General features: G+C 42.3%; 1 protein-coding gene across 1 annotated transcript in view; it reads right to left on the bottom strand.

The window, feature by feature from the left end:
- The window catches only part of GALNT18 (polypeptide N-acetylgalactosaminyltransferase 18), a 475,154-nt gene that overhangs the window by 22,385 nt on the left and 430,792 nt on the right, over positions 1 to 21,977 (bottom strand). The window contains 1 exon segment of the mRNA XM_043969506.1: positions 10,338 to 10,502. Coding sequence (XP_043825441.1) covers positions 10,338 to 10,502 — 165 coding nt within the window.

Genomic DNA, 21,977 nt, shown 5'->3' with positions numbered 1-21,977 from the left:
CTTTTTTTTCATGAACTTGGCAGGTCATTGACTTTTACCTCAAAGGATCCAGCAGATGCTTCCACAGATGAAGGCTTTAGAGGGTTGTAGGAGCCTAAAGTCATGGGCCAAACCATGCCAGAGTAATGGCATGCTTAGCCCCAGATTTTCAGCATTAGCAAAAGAATGGTAAATTCCAGTTGGATTGCCCAACACACTGTCCAGTGCCATACAACTGACCATGTCTTTTGCATCTCTGCTATAGCATAGTAGAGAGAACCTGGTTAGATTTGGAGACCTCAGTTTAAATCCTGGTTCTGTCATTTACTATCCATGTGGCTTTGAGCAAGATACAACCTCCCTGAATCTTAGTTTCTTCATTTATAAAATGAAGGGGCTAGATGATGACTTTGAGGGTCCCTCATAGCTCTAAATCTATGATGTGGGGATCCCAATGAACTGACAAGACATTCAAATCTTGACCAGAGAGCAGCTATCTAGGATAGCCTTGGTGCCCTGCCACAGGGTAATTAGAAATGAAGGGTTAAGTAATAAACTCACAGACTATAGAAGACAGCCAAGTCTTGGGTGGTTGGGAACCTAGGGAAACAGAGATACTAGCTCTAAGCACTATAGTGAGGTAGAAAGAACAATGCTTTTAGCATTAGAAGACCCGGACTCAAGTCGCTGCTCCAATCAGTGCCGACTCAGCCCAAATCTCAGTTTCCTCATGTGTAAAATGGGAATAACAATGCACTCATCACAGTACCTTTCTCACACTGAAGATCAAATGAGCTAATGTGAGGTAGTTTTTAAAAATAACTCAGTAGTGGTATTTTACATTTCCAAAGAACTTTCATGTTCAATAACTCATTTTATCCCCATACAATTCTAGTTTTTAAATATTCATGTATATGTCTACTTTTTTCCATTAAACTATAAGTTGCTTGAGGACAGGGGGCATAACAGCCTGGATTATCACCCAAAAGGACCTTGAAAACCATGTAGTTCATCTCTTCATTGTATGGAAAAGGAAACTGAAGTCCAGAGATACTAAGCAATTTCCCAAAGGTCACACAGTTACTCACTGGCAGAGATGGGATTTGAACCCAAGCCTTTTGGTTCCAAATTGTTTGCTCTTCCTAACGCCGCTGTATCATCCTCAGGGACCCTGTCTCATTTAATATTCATTATCTCTCCCAGTTACCAGCACAGGACTCTTAATGCTTAACAGATAGTTACTGGATTTAATTAAATTTGGTAAAGGCATCAGGCAACCTGGCAGATGTGAATCCAAACTGTTGATGGTAACAGAGCTGGAAGAGATCAGTTCCCAGGATGGTTGCTTCCTTCATGCTGGGAGTTTTCTTTCAAGGAAGGTTGCCATGTGTAGACTAACACACTAAACCATCATACTTGGAGGCAAAATGCAGGATCAACCTCACAACAGGTCTGAGGTATGTCTGGAGACAAGCTATTCTGATTACCCAATTACAAGTACACAGCTTAGTTACAAATTCCTGCTTGGCTCCTAAGTCTTAAGTTATATTCTCAGCCCCAACCTGCTTTAATCCCCAAACCAGACTGGATGTCTTTCCATTTCTGATCCTTTATAAAAAAGGGAGTCCTTTTTGGCAGATATAGGGACCACCTTCTGTGCTTAGATCAGAATTACTTAACCCCAAATCACAAATGAGCTATACTGTTTGGAAGTCTGTTTCTAATACCCAGAATCCCTTGAATTAATCCCACCTGGGGGACTCACTCTAGTCCAGGGGTTATTAACCTATTTTTGTGTCATAAAACTTTGGCAGTCGATAGACCCCTTGAGCAGTCAAAGGAAGCCTATGAACCCCTATGGGAATTTGGAGAAGCCAGATTGGTGAATACCACCAGGGTTGATTCTGAGATGAAATTATGTTACACAGGTGAAAGTTGTTTGGGAATCAGGAGAAAACTATTCTATTAGGTGCAACTGCCATTTTTTTCCAAAGGAGGCAGAATGGGGGGCAGCTAGGTGGCACAGTGGATAAAGCACTGGCCCTGGATTCATGAGGACCTGAGTTCAAATACAGCTTCAGCCACTTGACACTTACTAGTTGTGTGACCTTGGGCAAGTCACTTAATCCTCAATGTCCTACAAAAAAAGGAGGCAGGATTAGGTAGAGGGCAGAGTGAAGGCCCAGGAGGGGTCAGAAAGTTGTTCTGCTTCACACCCTACAACTAACAGCATGACAGATAGAATATTGGGCACTTGAAATCATGAAGACTTGGATTCAAATCTCCCCTCAGATGCTTGCTAGGTGGGAGACCTTGGATAAGTCATTTGATCTCTCTAGACCTCAGTTTCCTCATCTGCCAAATCAGGTGTTAGGCTTGATGGCTTCTAGGGTTCCTTCTGTGAAAATGGATGCCTTGATTTCCTTGATTCCCCCAATTATCCAATTATCCAGATAATCAGAAAAACTTATGAGGACTGGCTGAACTGGCTAACACACCAACAATCCTTTTCAATGACTGAAGTCAACATAGCTAGAAAATTAGTAACCCTGAAGCCAACGAAGCTCCTACCAGCACTGAGGCAGATTCTGAACTATTTGCTGATGGTGGTTTATGGACCTTCAAGGGACATTTCTATCTTATCTGATCGCAAGTTATGAGACTGAACATATCCCATTTAGGGTTTTATTGTCTCCAGATCTCCCATAGGTCTTGTTATGGGACTCTCTGAATTATCCTGTTTTTTGAGAGATTTCCTTATCAACTCATTTCCTAATTAAACCTTGAACTGTGAACTACTTATTGCTTTCTGCTTTGTGTATCAAAGGCCATCTCCTTGACCCCTCGGATTCCTCACTCCCCTTTCCCTTGAGAATGGAAGCCACTGAGTAAACCCACCTTTCCTTCCAAACTGTCCAAACTGTCTTTGTTTAAAATGTATATAAACTCACACAATCTGCTACCTGGTGTCCTATTCAGCATAGGCGGGATAGTACCCATGAAGTATGTTAAATTCTTGTTTTCTTCCCTGCTTAATAAGAACCTTTCTTTAATTTTATAAGCATTGTATTTCTTCAGTTTCCTTCCCTTTTAGCAAGAAGGGGATTTAAATCTGGAGAACTGGACTTTGCATTCTCCAGTCTTCACCTTCGTGGAATGAGAGTTCTAAATTCCATTAAAAGAGGTTTGCCTCAGTTTACACTTCCTCTATAAGCTTCCTGTTGTCTCTACTTTCTGGCCATGATCCCCCCTCCTTCTCCTCATCTGAAACTTGGATTCCATCCTCAGAATCACTTTGGGCTCTGATAGGTGATTTTATATTGTCTAAATCTAGGCCTCCTTTGGCTGTATGGATTATGCTGCTCATGAATGGTCACATCACATCCTGGAAATTCCACAGGATGCTGTCACTCTGGAACCCAAGTACATATATAAGGATATTCATGGATGGATACACCACGAATACACAAATCGCTTCTCCCAAGCATGGGTCTAATGAAGCTTTTTGCCCTTACTGTACATCTTGGGAACCTGACTAGGAAAAGGAAAGGACCAAACGAAGTCAGCAGAGGCAATATTTCCATGTTAATTGAGAAGCCTGTGTCTGCATGTATACAGCTGGAACTTATATAGGACTTTAAAGTTTAAAAGGTGCTTTACCAACATCATCTCATTGGAGCTTCACAACAATCCTTTGTATTATGTGCTATTATTACTCTTATTTGATAGGTGAAGAAACTGAGGCTGAGAGGTAAAGTGACTTATGTAGGGTCATATGACTAATAAATCTGCATAGCAGGATTTCAACTCTGGTCCTACCCATCTACCTACGTACCTACTTACCTATCTATCTATCTTTCTATCTAATCTATCTATATCTTCACCCATTGGGAAATGCTTACCCAAAGCTTTTTGTGGGTTGAGAGTTGTCACATACAGTCATAGACACAGAATTCCAAACAGCATTAAGTATCATGGCCACACCTGTGCATGTGGGCAATCACATACCCAAAGGATCAGAAATAGTAAATTTCTGCTTATCCAAGATGAACCGAAGAAATAGTGATGAATAAAATCTGCACTTAATACCCAAGCCTTACTTTAGCTCTACCTATTGAATTTAATCCAATTCAATTCACATTCAGGTGGGATAGTGGAGAAAGCACTGGACTTGAAATTAGGAAGACATGGACTCAAATCCTGACTTAGATGTTTACTTTTTGTGCGTGACCCTGGGGAAGCAATTCACTTAATTTCTTGTCTCAGTTTCTTCATTTGCAATTTGAGAAGGGGGAGGAGAGAGAAGAGCCAGCTTGGAGGTTTCTACGTTTCCTTCCAGTTCTACATCTATGATCCTATAATTCTGACATATTTATTATGATGTTACCAAGTGCAAGGTACTGCTCTTGGACAAGGGGAGATGTACAGTTGTGTGAGGCAGGGTCCTCCATTCTTCTATCTTATTGTTTTCCATGTTGATTTCACCTGTTCCCCCAACTCCAATGATGACCCTTACACAGATGAGCCCTGAATCTACACCTCCATTGGTAGCCTATCACCTGAACACCATCTCATAGGTGCTTGCTGAATTACCACAAGCACCTTGAACTGAACCCCAGACTGAATTCATCATCCTCCCCACCATGTTGCCTACCCATTCCTATGGGTGATGTTGCCATCTTCCCAGCCACCCAGGCTCAAAATCTTAAGAGTCATCTTTGGTTCCTTTCTCTCCCTCACCCCTCCATCAAACCAATGGCCATGTTGCCTTGTTGTTTTTCTCCATAATGTCATCTACATTTATCCCCTTCTCTCTATTCTTGTGACCACAAGTCCAGTTTAATCCCTCATCCCTTCCTACTTGCACCATTGGAACAGCTTCCTGGTTGGGCTAAGTGATCTTGAAGGTCCCTTCTACCTCCAAATTGATGATCCTCTCAGGCTGAGAGCCATTAAGAACACAGGATCATCAATTTGGAGGTAGAAGGGACCTTCAAGATCACTTAGCTCAACCCATTCCTTCTACAAAGACCTAGAGGAACCCAAAGCCATACATGGGCAAAGTGATAGGGCCAGGAGCTACATCCTTCATACAACTCCCTGGGTAATCTTTCCAGTGTATGGCTCTGATCACACCACTCTTCTATTCAATAGTTTTCAGTGGCTTCCTATTACCACCTGAGCTTGGCATTTGAGACCCTCACATCTGGCTTTGACCTTTCTTTATCTTTTAAAAATTAGATTTTTTTGCAGGGCAATGAGGGTTAAGTGACTTGCCCAGGGTCACACAGCTAATAAATGTAAAGTATCTGAGGCTAGATTTGAACTCAGGTCCTCCTGAATCCAGGGCTGGTGCTTTATCCACTTTACCAGCTAGCTGCCCTAGCCTTTGACCTTTCTTTCCAGCTTTCTATTACACTATTCCCTTTGTGCACCATTCATTCTCAACTGGGCTCTTCATCTTCTCTGGTTGCCATCCTACCCTTTCCTGTCTTCATGCTTTTGCTCACACTACTCATGTTGTCTAGCATGGGCAGCCCTCTGCCTATCAAAATCCCTCCCTTCATTCAAGTCTTAGGTCAGGTGCCCCTGACTCCATGAAGGCTTCTTGAACTACACAGCTGAAAGTGATCTTTTCCTTCTGATATTTGTCCTGGCACTTCTGGTTTCTCCTTTGCACTTCTTATAATCTATCATGTATCATAGTGCTTTGTACATTTTAATGTACCTATATATGTACAATATTATATACATGCATATATTCACACATACATATATACACATACACACCTCTACATACACACATACATGCATGTATATTTCTCCCTGAGTTCCTCAAAATAAACTGAAGGTATCAATATATTGCTTCCCCTGCTCAGGAGGCTTTAGTGTCTCCCTAGTACTTTTAGGATGAAGTACAATCTTCTCAGCCTAGCATTTGAAACACTCCACTATCAGTCTTCTACCTATTTTTCCAGACATTTCATGTGAACCCTCTTCCTGAAATTTCTGCTCCAGTCCAACTGGGCTATGAGCTTTTCTTCAGAATTAGCATTCTATTTTTGCTTCCCTGCCTTTGGTCAGACTCTCCCAATGCTTCAACAATAGCTAGCACTTATAGCACTTTAAGGTTTATATAATGTACAACATTTGATTCTCACAACAGCCTTTTGAAGTATGTGCTAATTTGTTGTTCAGTCACGTCTGACTCTTCGTGACTCCATTCGGAATCTTCTTGGCAAAGATATTGGATTGATTTGCTGTTTCCTTCTCCAGCTCATTTTACAAATGAGGGACTGAGGCAAACAGGGTTAAGTGACTTGCACAGGGTCACACAGCTACAAGTTTCTGAAGTTGGATTTGAACTCAGGTCTTCCTGACTCTAGGCCTGGAGCTCTATTTACTGTTACACCTAGTTTTTTTTGTGCTAATATAATCCCCAATTTGCAGATGAGGAAACCAAGGCAAAAAAGTTAGTTACTTACCCAAGGTCATGTGTTCACCTAATAAGTGCCTAAGGTGGGATCTGACTTCAGATCTTCCTGACTCCAAATCTCAAACAATCCACTGGCCCATCTACCTGTCTTTACATTCCTTTCTCATCTTGGCCTCTTAGAATTCTTAACTTGCTTCATCTTTAGCTCAGGTCAAGTGCTAACTCCTAGGGGAGGACTTCCCTGACCACCAAATAGACAGTGGGGAGCCACCGAAGGTTTTAGAGGAAAGGAGTGATGGAATTAGTTTGAAGCATCACCCAGAAGAACAGGAGGTCAGTTAGAAGCCAGGTCCTTGGGGACAGGAAATATTTCATTCTTATCTTTGTACACCCACTACAGAGCACAGTGTGTGGCACATAACAGGTGCATAATCTATGCCCACCAATTGATTACAGGGATCTAAGATGACCAGGACTCAGGGGGTACATTTGCATCCTCACAGTGGCTTCCTGGCATTTCTCCTTCTGCTTGGGGGCAATGCTTACTTTCTAATGCTAGACAAAAGATGGGAACAACATTTGGAAAGGCTGAGGAAATCCCTGGGAAATTTGCAGAAGGCTGTGGCAATACCACCAGTGAGAATATGAGCCAGTACACATCAGTAGGCATTTTTGATAGGCTTTCACAGAGAAAAACTGGTGGTTCACTCTCCATAGCATTCCTGAATTCATAGGGGTTGGGGGAACGTCTGTAACCCGATCAGCAGGGTAAGACTCAGCTCAGCCACTGAAATCCCATCTCCCATATCAGGAAGTTCTGCTGTCCTTAGCAACAGCCAGGAAGTAGAAATGTCTGTTTTTCTTAACCAGAAAGAATACCATTCCTCTCCAGTGATCCTGCCCAGAGCAGGGAGACTGCAGATGCCTAGGGGGCCATGGACACCCTTTAACCATCCACCTGCCCCCTGGAGGAATACCAGGAAGATCAGGAGCCACTTGAGACTTTACCTTTTAAGCAGCCTCAGAAGAAAATGTGACCAGTGCTCGTAGCCCCAGGGCTTTGGCACGTGAGGCCGTCCTAATGAGCTCCATTAAATATAGTTAAAGACACAAATGTGCTGACCTGAGGAGCCCAGGAAAGAAGAAGGGCCCAGGGGATTTTGTCGTACCCCTTTCACTGGGCTCAGAGGAACAAAGACATAGCCCTTGATTTTATAGTAATGGTTACAAAGCATTTTATTATCCTCAGATGAAGAAAATTATATTCATCGAGGGGAAGTGAACTTGCTTAGGGCCATGCAGTTAATAAATGTCATAGCTGGGACTAGAACCTAGGTCTCCCCATTCTAAGTCCTACTATGCTCATCCCAGGGCATTCTGTATGATACTATAATTAAGTCCAAATGAAATTAAGTCCAAATGCTCGGAGGACTACCATCTGCTAGCATGGTGCTAGCTCAGTAGTTCTTCCAATGAACAAAAGTGAGCCAATCACCAACAAGTCTTGACCGGGAAAGGCTGACAGATGTTGATAGTTAGGCAGTCCTTTGGGTAAGGGCAAGAGAAATCTCTACCTGGGGCTGAGGAGGTAGTGTTATGAGGATAGCAAGCCCAAGTCAAAAATCCAGGCAGGATTTATACCTGGCCATCAGCAAAGTATAAAGATCCTTGGGCTAAGATGGAGAGAAAAGGGGCAGCTAGGTGGTACAGTGGATAGAGCACTGGCCCTGGAGTCAGGAGTACCTGAGTTCAAATCCAGCTTCAGACACTTAACACTTACTAGCTGTGTGACCCTGGGCAAGTCACTTAACCCCAATTGCCTCACTAATAAATAAACAAACAAACAGACAGACAGATAGATAGATAGGTAGATAGATAGATAAATAGATAAATAAGATGGAGAGAAAAAATAAGTGCAAGGGGGGTGGTGGTGATAGTGGTTGTTTTCAGGCCCAGGGGAATCCAAAGGGGATTAGGAAGTCAAAGTTGATGATGTATCAAGGAGCGGGTTGTTTGTCTAACTCAACTTGACACTGATTGATTGATTGGTTTGTATGCTTGTTTGTTTTTGTTTATTTGGGGGAGGGGTAAGAGTGGAGGTTGGGGAGAGGTGTTCCCTGACTCTTCTTGGTAGTGATGTCCGAAGATAATCATGATCAAGGTTTCCCAAGCTTCCTGATCCAGACACTTGGGACATATACACCACGAAATATGGATCCAAGGAGAATCCAGTTCAGGGTTCTTAACTTAGGGCCCACAGACTCCAGAGGGTGTCTATGGATAGATTTCAGGGGGTCCATCATCTTAGATGGGAAAAAAACCCTAAATCTTTATTTTCACTAAATTTTGGTTTCCTTTACAATCCTTTACAATAATCATGTTATTTTATTTTTTACATTTAGACATTTTTATTCTGAGAAGGGGTCCATAGAGTGCCAAAGGGATACACAAAGCAAAAAGAACAAGCACAGGAGTATTGCTGTGCCCCCCCACCCGAATCCTAATGTCCGGGTTGTGGTTTCTACGACCCTTTTCATTATGTTTATAAGGATATAGTTTTGCTTCTTAGAATTTGAAACTGCAAGTGCTCTCCTTCCTCACTCTCTGGAATGTAAATGAATCGATTTTGCTTGCTAGAAAATATATACATGCCTACACACATTTATAGAGAGCTATATTAATAAGGAAGGCCTTTCTCCTCTCGTTAGGATCTTTGTGTATTAGCGGTTTATTCCCTGTCCCTTATCCACTCTGAGTTAGCATTCACATATGCCATGGGGAGTTAGCATTCGTATATCCCCAAGGGAAGAAAAAAGCTAACAGTATCTCTCTAAGGCTTTTGATCTGATCGTGAGGGTCCAACCCAAGACAATCCTCCTGACACTAACCAGGAAATGTAGAACTCACTGTTCTGTATACTTCTACCATTTTATTTATTTTATTGAGGTAGCTAGGTAGTGCAATGTCAGGAAGCCTGAGTTAAAATCTTACCTCAGACACTTAATATATAACTTCAGTGAAGACATTTCACTTCTCTTTGCCTCTGTTTCCCTATCTATAAAATGGAGATAATAATAGCATCTACCTCACAGGGCTGTTTGGAGCATCAAGTGAGATTGAAAAGCCTGCTGTAAAACTTAAACCATTATCTAAATGATACCTGTTATTATTTCTTACTTTTCTCTTTCACTCCAAAAAACATTTGAAAAGGTCTTCCCGTGTCTCCAGTGAGAACTTCATAAGATGTGTTCACCTGGATCCAAATGGCTCATAGCTAAGATCTTCCAAAATGCCCTTGTTACACAATCTTGAGTAAAGTGGGGAACAACTGAGTTTCCCAATCTCATACCACTCAACAAACTACTTTGCTCAAAGTATAGATTTGGAATTGAAGGTAATAGATGATACCTCATTTCCCATCACTTATTATCTTGGAAACACTGAAAAGGAAGGGGTAACCCTAACATAGGTCAGAGATAGGACTTATCTTGCACAAAGGAGAAAGGAGGGGGAGCTACAACATCATTACCCCAGTCTGGAGGCAAATTGGAGGACCACAGTACCCCCTTCCTGTATCTGGACAACAGTAAAGTATAGCCTTTAATAAACTCATTTTTAATATATAAATGTGTTTGGGCATTTTTCCTTTTTCTTTCTCTAATGGAGTTGCTGGGTTGCCACATAATCCCTAATTTGGGGAGCCCATTAAACCCCATGCCAAGAACCACCATTCTATAACCTCCCAAGCCTATTCCTCTTCTGGTTTTCACCACCTGATTCTCATGGGTCCTTTATCCTCTGGGGCTCTGAGAAAGAGCCAAGAGTATTGACCAGTTTGTATGCACTCAGGTATCCTGGGGTCGCACTCAATGGCCATGGAATCTGGGATATGTCAAGGGTAGCAGTAGGGAAGGCCTATTACCTGAGAAAAGTGCCAGTGAAGTTTCATTCTCTTGGCTTTGGCATAACTGCATTCAATGAGCCGGGGCCGACTGTTCACATCCACCAGACACCTGTTGTCGTCATCATCGACAGTGGGACTCAGGACGCCTAGCTGGAGCTGCTGACTGCTTGTGTAATACACATTCTGGAAGACAGTGATACAGAGAGGGAGAATTAAGTTTGATAGAATCCATTCTCCATTGGAGCCAAAGGAACAATGAGAGAAATCCCCTTCCTTCAGCTTCTTCCTCTGTAAAATGAAAGGGTAGGGTACAATGATCTCTCTCCAAGGTCCTTACAAGGCCCAAATCTTAGCAACACGCTACCACAATATAAAAGAATGAATGTCAGAGACCTTGGATTTTTTAATACTCTCTGTGGGAGGGGACAGATAGGTGGTACAATGGATAGAGCACCAGTCCTGGATTCAGGAGGACCTGAGTTCAAATCCGGCCTCAGACACTTAACACTTACTAGCTGTGTGACCCTGGGAAAGTCACTTAACCCCCAATTGCCTCACTAAAAATATTTTCTGTGGGACAGAGAATTTTCCCCTTCAAACTCATTGTTGGCAAGAACTAAGGCACTGTAGATGATTAAAAAGCAACTAAAGAGACTGAAGGAAACTGAGGCCCAGAGGGGCAAAGTCATAAGGTGAGTCAGTACCTGAGTCTAGACTTAAGTGAAGCTCTCCTGACTCCCAGGCCACTGATCTTTCCATCATACTTAATTTTTTAAGGACATGTTCCCTACAGCCAAAGAACTGAGTGTGTAAGCAAGCAAATATTCTTAAAACTTTTTAAATATATGCTTTATTCCCCCATTACATTAAAACAATTTTTAACATTTTTTAAAGTTTTGATTTCCAAATTGTATCCCTCCTTTATACCCTCCTTTCCCCCTCCCTGAGACAGTAAGCAATTACATATAGGTTATACATGTACAATCATGTAAAACATTTTAATATTGTTCATTTTGTTCAAGATTCAAATAAAACAAGAATGAAAGAAAGTGAAAATAGCATGCTTCAGTCTGTATTCAATCAATATTGGTTCTTTCTCTGGAGGTAGATAGTATGCCTTATCATTAGTCTTTTGGGATTGTCTTGGATCACTGTATTGTTGAGAATAGTTAAGTCATTCGTAGTTCTTCATCTAACATTGCTATTATTGTATATGACATTCTCCCGGTTCTGTTCACTTCCCTTTGCATCAGTTCACATAAGTGTTTCCAGGTTTTTCTCAAATCTGCTTGATTCTCATTTCTTATAGCACAGCAATATTCCATTTGCTTGTTTAGCCATTCCCCAATGGTTGGGCATCCCATTGATTTCCAATTATTAGCCACTACAAAAAAGCTGCTATAAATATTTTTGAACAAATAGGTCCTTTCCCCCTTTTTTGATGTCTTTGGGATACAGACCTAGCAGTGGTATTGCTAGATGAAAGGGCATACACAATTTTATAATCCTTTGCGCATAGTTCCAAATAAACAAAGATTCTTAAATGAATGAAAATAACATATATTTAGTACTTAGCACATCCAAAGCAGTAAGCTAAGCCTAGCATTACAAATGTAAAAGCAAGACAATCCTTGCCCTCAAGGAGCTCACATTCTAATTGGAGGAGACAACACATATAAGACAATTCAGTTGCAAGCCATATGGAAAAGCCTTATGATGCTTAGGGTACAGCAGTAAGCAGTAGCAATGCATTTTCTTTAATTTCCAGGGATAAGGCAATACTTGCTTCTGTTTTTGAACAATTTGATATCAATAAGGCCTTAGATAGTGGAAACTGTCTTTTCCATGTCTTCACTACAGAGTTTCATCTGTACAAGGGTTGCTTCCTTAGATGACTATGGGGATTGGGATGGAAATAGGGTCAGTATTTTAGGAGGTGATGCTATTCTTGGGACTCTTGAATCTCTCCACTCATTAGTGGTCAGAAGTTGTTGTTGGTGGTGAGGATGAGGGGGGTTTATTTGCCACAGCAGTTGTTTCCTCCCACGATGGCTATGGAAGCTTAGATGGAAGCAGGGGTTGCAATCTTATTCCCAAGACTCTTGGGCTGAAGTTAGTAGGCTATCTTCATCAAGGCATGAGGGGCAGACCTTGGCACACATTAACTTGACAAATGTTGCCTCCTTTTCTTCCCTCAGGATGCCTTGCTGTTTCACCTTGTCAATGAAGTAGAACCAGTCTACTTAGTGGTAGCAGTTGATAGGAATGACTGATGCCCTTTTCCACAGGGGTGGCTCCCCACAAGAGTGATTGTGGGGACCAGGCTGGAAGCAGAGACAGTGATCTGGAGGGTGCTGCTCTTTCAAGGGTTTGGGGGATTAGGGTTCTGAGCTGTCTCCATCAGGGTTTAAGTGGAGGTTGTAGTTGAGATGGTTGTGGTAGTTTGACTTGCTGGACATATGCCAGACACAGTGTTAGGCACTAGGGATACAAAAATAACACATCCTCTTCCCTTAAGGGGCTTACATTCTGTTGGGGGAAACAATGTACAAAGTGAAGTCTTGATTTCAGCACTTCCTTTAGGAAGTACTTTTCCCACTTGCACTAGTGGTTGGGGCAACCCACCCACAAAGAACACAGTCCTGGACAATCTTTATGGATCCTAAGGCCAGCTGACAAGGGCTGCTAGTTTTTCATTCGTAGGAAACATAGATGGAAAATGCTTCCTGCTTAGAGCCATGATTTACTTTTCTACTTGAGAGGTAGAAAATGTCAGAATATGTCAGGAAAGGCAGAGTTATGGGTTTGGGAGGGCCCATAGAGATTACCCAGTCCAACCTCCTAATTTCACAGTTGAGGAACTTAATGCCCAGAGAAGGGAAAGGTCTTAGGGTGGTAAGAGAATAGTTTTAGAACCTAAAGGGATGTTAGAGACCTTCTAGTCAAAGCCTCTCGTTTTACTTAGTAGGAAACTGGGGCCCAGAGAGGTTAGGTGACTTGTCCAACGTCAACAAGGAAGCAAATGGAAAAGTTAGAATTTAAACTCAATTCCCATGATTCCAAGTTCAATACCCTCACCATGTTTGCTCCTCTAGTTGGCCAAGGTAACAGCAGAACCAGAAAGTAGGGAATATTCTTCATCAACTAGGCTATTTAAATGCCTGAGGTCATCCACAGGCATGTAAGTTTTCTAGCTCCTTCACTGGGGAAGGGATGGGCAAGTGTTGCTACTTTGAGGACATGAGAGCTGATGGAGAGGACTTGATTATCTTCAAGAATCTGAAGAACAGCCTTGTCAAGCAGATGCTTGGAACTCCTCCCATTGTTGGCAATTAATGCAAGTGCTACCCTCCCTCCTTCCACATCCTCATCCTTCCTGTCCCGAATCCTACCACCTCCAGAAAGCCTTTGTTAACTAAAGAGAGAAACATTAGCCTCCTTTGTAAAAATAGGGACAAATAATCCCTGCCCAGCATCCCTCACAAGGCTGTTGTGAGTCTTAAATAAGTAATGGAGAAGAAAGTGCTTTGTGACCATAAAGTGCTACAGGGATGTAATATAACAACGACTGACATTTCTATGGTACTTTAAGGCTTACCAACCTTTTTTCTATATTAGAGAAGAGTAGGGTAGCAGAGAGGCTGGGAACCAGGAAGAAAGACTTGGTTTGGAATCCCACCTCTGTTACTACCTGTGTGATGATGGGTAAAGTACTTAAGTGTGTGGGGTGTAAGTAGGATCATAGCTTTAGAACTGGAAGAGATATTAAAGGTTAGTTAGTCTATCCCTCTTACCTTCCAGGTGATAAGCATTTATCAGAGTCAAAAAATGGGGAGATAGAACAGATAACTATGTATAAATTAGATATGAGGAGGCCAAGATTCAGAGAGGTTGTTGTAACTAGCCCCAAACCAGCTCAAAGCAGGAAGTGACAGATCCAAGAGGAAGGCCACAGAATTAGATCTGGGAGAGACTTAGAAATCATCTGGTATGAGAACTTTAGATTAGAAATGAAGAAAACTGAGACCCAGAGAGGTTAAAGGCCTTCCTTAAGGTGGGAAGTTACAGAGCAGGATTCAAACTCAGATCCTTTGGTGTCCAAATGAAGCCCCTTTCCCATTGTGGTTGAGAATGAAATGTTAATGAATGCCAGTCAGTCGGCTAGCATTTATTAAGGGCCTAGTTTGTGACAAGCACCATACTAAAGACTGGGAATACAAATACAATAGAAAGATGGTCCAGGCCCTCAAAGAATTTACACTCTAATGGTAGAAAATAACACATAAAAGGAAGCTGAAAGGGAGACACACCAGAGAGCATGGGCTATTCAAATATTGGCCATCATAATTATTATCCCAACTGATCCTTCTAACAGTTCTCTGAGGGCATCCCAGCAAGTATCACCCCCTTTGTACATACAGGTCACAAAGAGTATGCACCGTGCCTGGCACATAGTAAGCTCTTAATAAATGCTTGTTTAATTGATTTGAAGATCAGCAAAGTAAGGTTCTGAGAGGGAGTGACTTGCCCAAGATTGCACAGCTGATTAGTGGCTGATTTGGGATTAAGGTAATCTTCTGACTTCAGTCCAAGACCCTTTCCTGCTACACAAGTGTGTCCCACTCCATCGACATATTTATCTTTAGGTTATTGGATGAAATATACATGGGTCCTTTTCCTAACCCAGACTGATTCTTGGGGGCACTGAGTATCTTTCTATCTCTAAGCCTGAGGCATGTTGTAGATGGTCATATAATAAAATAATAATAATAATACATTTTTATAACTTAAGGCTATGTGACCCTGGGCCAGTCACAGAGACACATAATTAGTGTCTGAGATGAAATTTGAACCCAAGTCTTCCTAATTTCAAGTCTAACATCTTATCCACTGTGCCATGATAACCATTTAGTGCCCCCCTGGAAAATCTCTAAGTGGCAGAGCAGCTGCTGTTTTAGTAGAGGGAATTATTCACCAGCAGGTCTCCACTCCTATGAAGTCACAGGGCATGGTGGTGGTTATAAAACGCATTATATATAATGCTTCATTTAAGCCTTACTAAGGTATTTAGCACTCTTATCCCTCTTTTATAAATTGTGTCAACATTTATTAAGAACCTACTATGTGCCTGGGCCTGTGCTAAGCCCTGGGGATACAAAGAAAGACAAAAGCATGGTCCCTACCGTCAAGGAGCTCACATTTTTTTTTTTTTTTTAGTGAGGCAATTGGGGTTAAGTGACTTGCCCAGGGTCACACAGCTAGTAAGTGTCAAGTGTCTGAGGCCGGATTTGAACTCAGGTCCTCCTGACTCCAGGGCCGGTACTCTATCCACTGCGCCACCTAGCTGCCCCAAGGAGCTCACATTTTAACAAGGGAGGCAGCATGGCGACATATATGCAGTCTAAGTGGGAAGTAAACAGTGGTGGTGGTGGTGGTTGGGGGATTGAAGCCAGGGAAAGGTCTCATTAAGGTGGGATTTAAGATGATTCTGAAGGAAGTCTGGGAAGCCAGAAGATAAAGGTAAGGAGGGAGAATATTCTAGGCATGGGATTTACTGAGTACAAAGGGGATGTGAGATGGAATTTCATTTGGAGGAGCAACAAGTAGGATCGTGGAGTTACATATTGGAGGATAAGCCAAGAGTAAGAAGATTGGAAAAGGTAGGAATGGGTCAAGCTATGAGGAGCTGAAAATACCAAACAGAGCATTTTATCTTTGATGCTGGATGTAATAGGGAGCCATTGCAGTTTAATGAGGAGGGAAGGGGTGGGGAGGGTGACATGGTCATTCCTATGCTCTAGGAAACCAATGCTGGAGAAGTAAACTACCCTAGGATCATAAGTTGCTGAGTCAGGGCTCTGAGCAGCTCTCCCAAGTCTCATCCTGCCTAAAAGGTTGCTGAAGGCCCCACTGTCAGGAACCCTTTCTTGGGCACGCTCCTCAAATGCCACAGCTAAGACTTAAAATCTGATTTATCTGCTCTGAAGCATTTAGAGGAGAAGACTTGGAGAGACGGCCTGGGGATTTCCTACATGGTCCACTTGCTACCCAGTGGCCCATTGCTTTAGAGAGGTGGAAAATTATAATTAAGACAGGCCGTGGTTTGTTATTTAAATAACAACCACCCAGCACATCTTGTATGTAATCGAGTGTAACTAGGAACTGCGGTGAGATAGAAAGAAATGGAGCCTTGGGGGCTCCCTGAAGAGATCACTCACATTGCAGAAGCAGCATTGGCGGTGCAAGGTCTCAGGAAACGGGGTGAATATGGAAAGTAGATGTCCCAGATATGGAGTTCTCCCCTCTTGTATGACTCTGGCAAGCACCCATGAAGCTGCTCAGGAACACCACTCTTACATTCCAGTCAAAAAAGCATACTTGCTATTTCTTAAAATTGAAGCTCTATCTCCCACCTCTGAGCCTTTAGCACAGGCAGTCCCTCATGCCTGAAATGCACTCCTTAGTCACCTCCACCTCTTACAGTCCTTAGCCCACTTCAGGGCTCCACTCCAGCTCTACCCTCTCCATATATCCTCACCTGACTCAATTCATACTATAGTAATCTACAGATTTAATTGTTATATAACCACCTCTCCCTCATAAAATCTAAACTTCTTGAAGGCAAGAATTGTTTTCCATTTTGTCTTTGCATACGCAGCACCTAGGCAGTACCTCGCATTCCCTAGTAGCTTAATAAATGCGTGTTGAATTGTTAAAAGGTATGAGCTGAACCTCTGCAATGAGTCACTATCCATGTTGTATGGGCTGAGAGTAAGAATCTCTAAGATACCAACCTGTATGTAGCAGGAACAAAGCTGGAGCAGCTGGAGCTTTGTCTTGCTCTTGGGACAGGGACTACTTCCAGAGGACAAAGCAGGTCCTAATACCTAGCCCTTCTAGGTAGTCCCCATATTAGCTAAACCTTCTAAGGTGTCAGCAAGATCCCACTTGTTGAACAACAATGAATACCAGCCTCACTCATAAGGCTCTGACCTTTGAGGGGAAAGAAAAAGCAAATAAGACCACAGTTAAAAGAATAATTCCTGTCAATGGATTCCTTTTCCTCTGCCCTGGTAAGACTGTACCTGGAGGATCATGTTCTGCCCTGTTAAAACCATGGAAGATCACTTGGGCACCATACTTTAGGAGAGATATGGATATGGTAGAGAGTGTGTAGAAGAAGGCAGCAGGATGGTGAAGGATTTGTGTTCATGGTATAACACTGGGTAAAAGAATTGGGGATGTTATCCTTGAGAAGAGAAGATTTTTCAGGGGGACATGAAAACTGTCTTCAAATATGTGACACTTGATATGTGTTTAATAACTATACTAAGTGCTGGAAATACAACAACAAGAAGAAAAATAAATGCAGTGGTTGTCTCCAAGAAATCTACAATCTATCACAGAATTACACAGAAGCAAGCTGAAAAAGGGAAGGAGAAAGAACTCAGAAATTGGGGATGGGGCTAATCTTAAAGTCTAGAGGAGCATAGCTGAGTGGGAAGATGTAGAAGAGTTATCGAACTTATCTTCCTTGTCTACAGACAACAGAAGGTTATAAAAGGTGGTTTAGGCTTCTTTCTTCCTTCCTTCCTTCCTTCCTTCCTTCCTTCCTTCCTTTCTTTCTTTCTTTCTTTCTTTCTTTCTTTCTTTCTTTCTTTCTTTCTTTCTTTCTTTCTTTCTTTCTTTCTTTCTTTCTTTCTTTCTTTCTGAGCAACGAGGGTTCAATGACTTGCTCAGGGTCACACAGCTAATAAGCATCAAGTGTCTGAGGCCAGATTTGAACTCAGGTCCTCCTGAATCCAGGGCCAGTACTTTATCCACTGCACCATCTAGCTGCCCCTAGTTTAGGCTTCTTGTAAAGAAAAGCTTCTAAGAATTAGAGCTCTAAAAAAATAAAATAGACCACCCATTGGGAGGTCTTTACCTGTACTTCTTACTTGAAGTATAAGAAGAAGTAAAAAGTACTTCTTACTTGCAAAGGCAATGGACCACATGCTAGGTATGTTGTAGAGACATGTTTTACCAGGTATGACTGGACTAGCTGGCCTCTGAGGTTCCCACCAGCTCTGAAATTCTGGGGTTCTATTCTTTTGGGTAGAAATACTAATCAAATCATACAATCTCATAGTCAGAAAGGACCCTACTGTCCAATCTATTGCATCATGAATGAACCCCTTTTACTCTAGCCATCGACAAGGTTTCATCCAGTCATCTAACATATTTCTAGTTAAATAGGAAACTCAGCAGCTTAGAAGATACAGAAATAAAAACATTATAAAAACCCCAAGTTTAACACTCGAAGGACTAGAAATTTAGGAATACTTCTAAAGACCAAACTGCATCAATTGATGCATTTTTAAAATCTATAAACAAAGAAGCTAGAGTAGGATGAAAATTTGCATTTCAAAGGAAAATTATATTATTTTGCATCCGTTGAAGTACCTGGTCCTTCTGGTATTAAAAAAAAAAACTTGAAAGTTCTAACCAATGCAATGACCAATCATAAGTGGAGAGGATAGATAAGGACACATTCTACATACCTCCTCCAAGGGAAGTGATGGGCCCAAGATGCACAATGGGACATATATTGGATATGACCACTATGTGGATTTGTTTTGTTTGACTAGGCTTATTTTTTTCCCCATGGGGAGGGGTTGGAATTTGGTGGGGGATATGGGAGCTATGGACGGAATTTCCCCAAACAGAAGAAAATAAAGGTCACTTGAAGCATTTAAAAATGCACAGAAGAGAACAGAAGGAAGTTCAGAAGGAAGAACCAACAAGCTGGACCGCTTCTCAAGTAACATGATGAATTTCATATTATACATATTTACAGTATATATGCCTATACCACACAATATGCACATACATGTGCACACATGTACATATAATATACATAGATATATGTGTACATACATATATAATATACATATATTTCCATATACAAAGTAGAACAGAAAAAGAGAATTTCATACATTAATGATAATGAGAACCTCTACTATGTGCATATTTTTAAAAAATTATATACCAAATTCAACACGTTACTTTTTTTTTGTGGGACAAAGAGGGTTAAGTGAGTTGCCCAGGGTCACACACCTAGTAAGTGTCAAGTGTCTGAGGTCAGATTTGAACTCAGATCCTCCTGAATCCAAGGCCGGTGCTTTATCCACTGCACCACCTAGTTGCCCCAACATGTTACTTTCAAAACTGTCCTGTTAAGCATTGGGGATATAACTACAAGGAAAAATAAGATGATCCCCATCTTCAAGGACTTCTCATTCTAATGAGGGAAATTGTAGATCAAGAGAAGCCAGGGAGTGGCTGGGAAGGGATAAGAAGGGGAAAGGCTGCTGGCAAGGAAATAGAGAAATGTTGAGGGTGAGGAGTGGAGCCAGGAGTGATGGGAGTGTGGCCTGGGTACATCTCAAAATTGGGGTCTAGCCAGGGACTCAGGAGAGAGGGCCTTGGGGAGGAAGCAGCTCCAGAGTGGGAAGGCTGCTGCTGCTGAGGGCAGGGAGAGGCTGGGAGTGAGTGGATTCAGGGAATGCTTGGAGTGACAAGGCTGGGTTTTTCTCAAAGGGACACGGCTTCTCAATCTGTGTGCAGTTCTTGGCTTCTCTCTTAGGTACCACTAGGTCTAATTCACTGCAGTGATTTTCCAGGGATTTTGCATTTGTACCCAGAAACCTTTGAGTCCTGATCACAAGAGTTCACAGAAAGGATCTCCTCTACAACACACACACACACACACACACACACACACACCCCACACCTTATTTTAGAAAAGAGGAAACAGGCACCCAGGGGAGTAAAGGGACCAGCTTTGTTGGCTTCAGACTCAAGCCTTCTGACTCCAGCTCTTTGGTCAGGACTCTTTTTCGCTGTGAGACATTTTGTTTCCCATGGAAACAGAGCTTCCAGAAGCAGAGAGATGGAAAGAGAGATAGAGAAAGAGAGACGGCCAGATACATCATTAGATAAGCAATGTCCTCATTAGCTAAAAAAGAAATGGTTTTTGAAAAAGGAGAATGGCTCCCTTGGGAAAGCTGATAAGGGAGGAGCTGTGGGAATGAGCCTCAATGGCACACACAGCTGGCCTGAGCCCTGCCTTGCTCTGTCTAGTCCAGCATTATTGTGTTCATGTTCTTGTTCTCATTCTCTCATTCTCTCTCGTTCTCTCTCTCTCTTTCTCTCCCCCTCCTCCTCCTCCTCCTTCTCTCTCTCCCTCTCTTTCTCCCTCCCTCCCATTCCCTCTCTCCACTCTCTTCCTCCCTCCTCTCTCTCTCTCTCTCTCTCTCTCGATCCCTCCCTCCCTCCCTCCTCTCTCTCTCTCCATCTTTCTCTTCCACAGCCCTGCCCTAATGAGAGGCTATTAAAGTCCTACCAGCCTGCTTCCAGAGAAGAATGGCCTTTGTCGTAAGCAAGGTAACCCCTGGCTCACACTTAATCTGGTGCCATTGGAGTCATTCCTTCTGCAGGCAGGGCTCTGCCAGGGTGAGCCCTGAAGCAGATTGATGGGAAATCCATCTTTCCCTTCATCCTGTTTCCTGCCCTTCCATCCAGCAGTAGTGGTCTATGCCAGGCCGTGGGTCTGTACTTGCTTGTCTTAGCTCAGTGTTCAGTGGTACCTGGTCAAACAAGATCAGGGGCCAAAACAGGCACCATTTTTGTCTCTCTTCTTATTGCTTGGTCTTATAGCAATGATAAAAATAACAAGCATTAAGTGCCCATTATGTGTCAGGCACTATGCTAAGTGCTGGGGATTTTTTTTAAAGGCCAAACCAGACCTTGCCCTCAAGGTGCTCATATTCCAATGCAGAGACAACACATAAATAACTAAGACATATACAGGATAAATTGGAGATAATCTCAGAAGGCAGGCACCGGCTTTAAGGAGGACAAGGATGTAGAGATGAGGAGAGCCATCATTCCAGGCATGGAAGACAGCCAATGATGTGTGCGTGAGCGCAGACTTAAGTCTATACTTTTGTACTTGTGGAAGGGCAGACTAGGAACATTAGCTGGCTCCTAATTCCTCCTACTCCCCGCAAAGTGCATACTATTAGGTAGATATGTGGCATAGTGGTAGAATTAGCTGGACTTAGAATCAGAAATCCTGGAGTTCAGGGGCAGCTAGATGGCGCAGTGGATAGAGCACCGGCCTTGGAGTCAGGAGTACCTGAGTTCAGTCCGACCTCAGACACTTAACACTTACTAGCTGTATGACCCTGGGCAAGTCACTTAACCCCAATTGCCTCACTTAAAAAAAAAAAGAAAGACTGGAGTTCAAATACCACCTTAGACACTTACTAGCTGTGGCCCTGGGCAAGTCACTTCACTCTTTTTTGCCTCAGTTTCCCCATCTATAAAAAGGGGAGAATAGTAGCATCTACCTCAAGGGATTGTTATGAAGATCAAATATGCAGCACTTTGCATTAATACCCTATAGAAATGTGAACTATTGCTACCCACATTAATGATAATCTGTATGTATTTTAACTTTTGCAAAGCCTTTTCTTCATGACAGTCTTGTGACATGGAAAGCACAAATATTATTATCTCCTCTTTACAGAAGAGAAAAAAGAGGCTCAGAGAGATGAAATGGTTTTTCTCTGTCTTCACTATTTGGGTAGAGGGCACCATCCTTCTCCCAGT

The sequence above is a fragment of the Dromiciops gliroides genome, chromosome 6, assembly GCF_019393635.1.
Source record: "Dromiciops gliroides isolate mDroGli1 chromosome 6, mDroGli1.pri, whole genome shotgun sequence".
NCBI classification, from domain to species: domain Eukaryota; kingdom Metazoa; phylum Chordata; class Mammalia; order Microbiotheria; family Microbiotheriidae; genus Dromiciops; species Dromiciops gliroides.
Note: the sequence above shows the minus strand (reverse complement) of the source record. Positions and strands in the feature narration are given on the sequence as shown.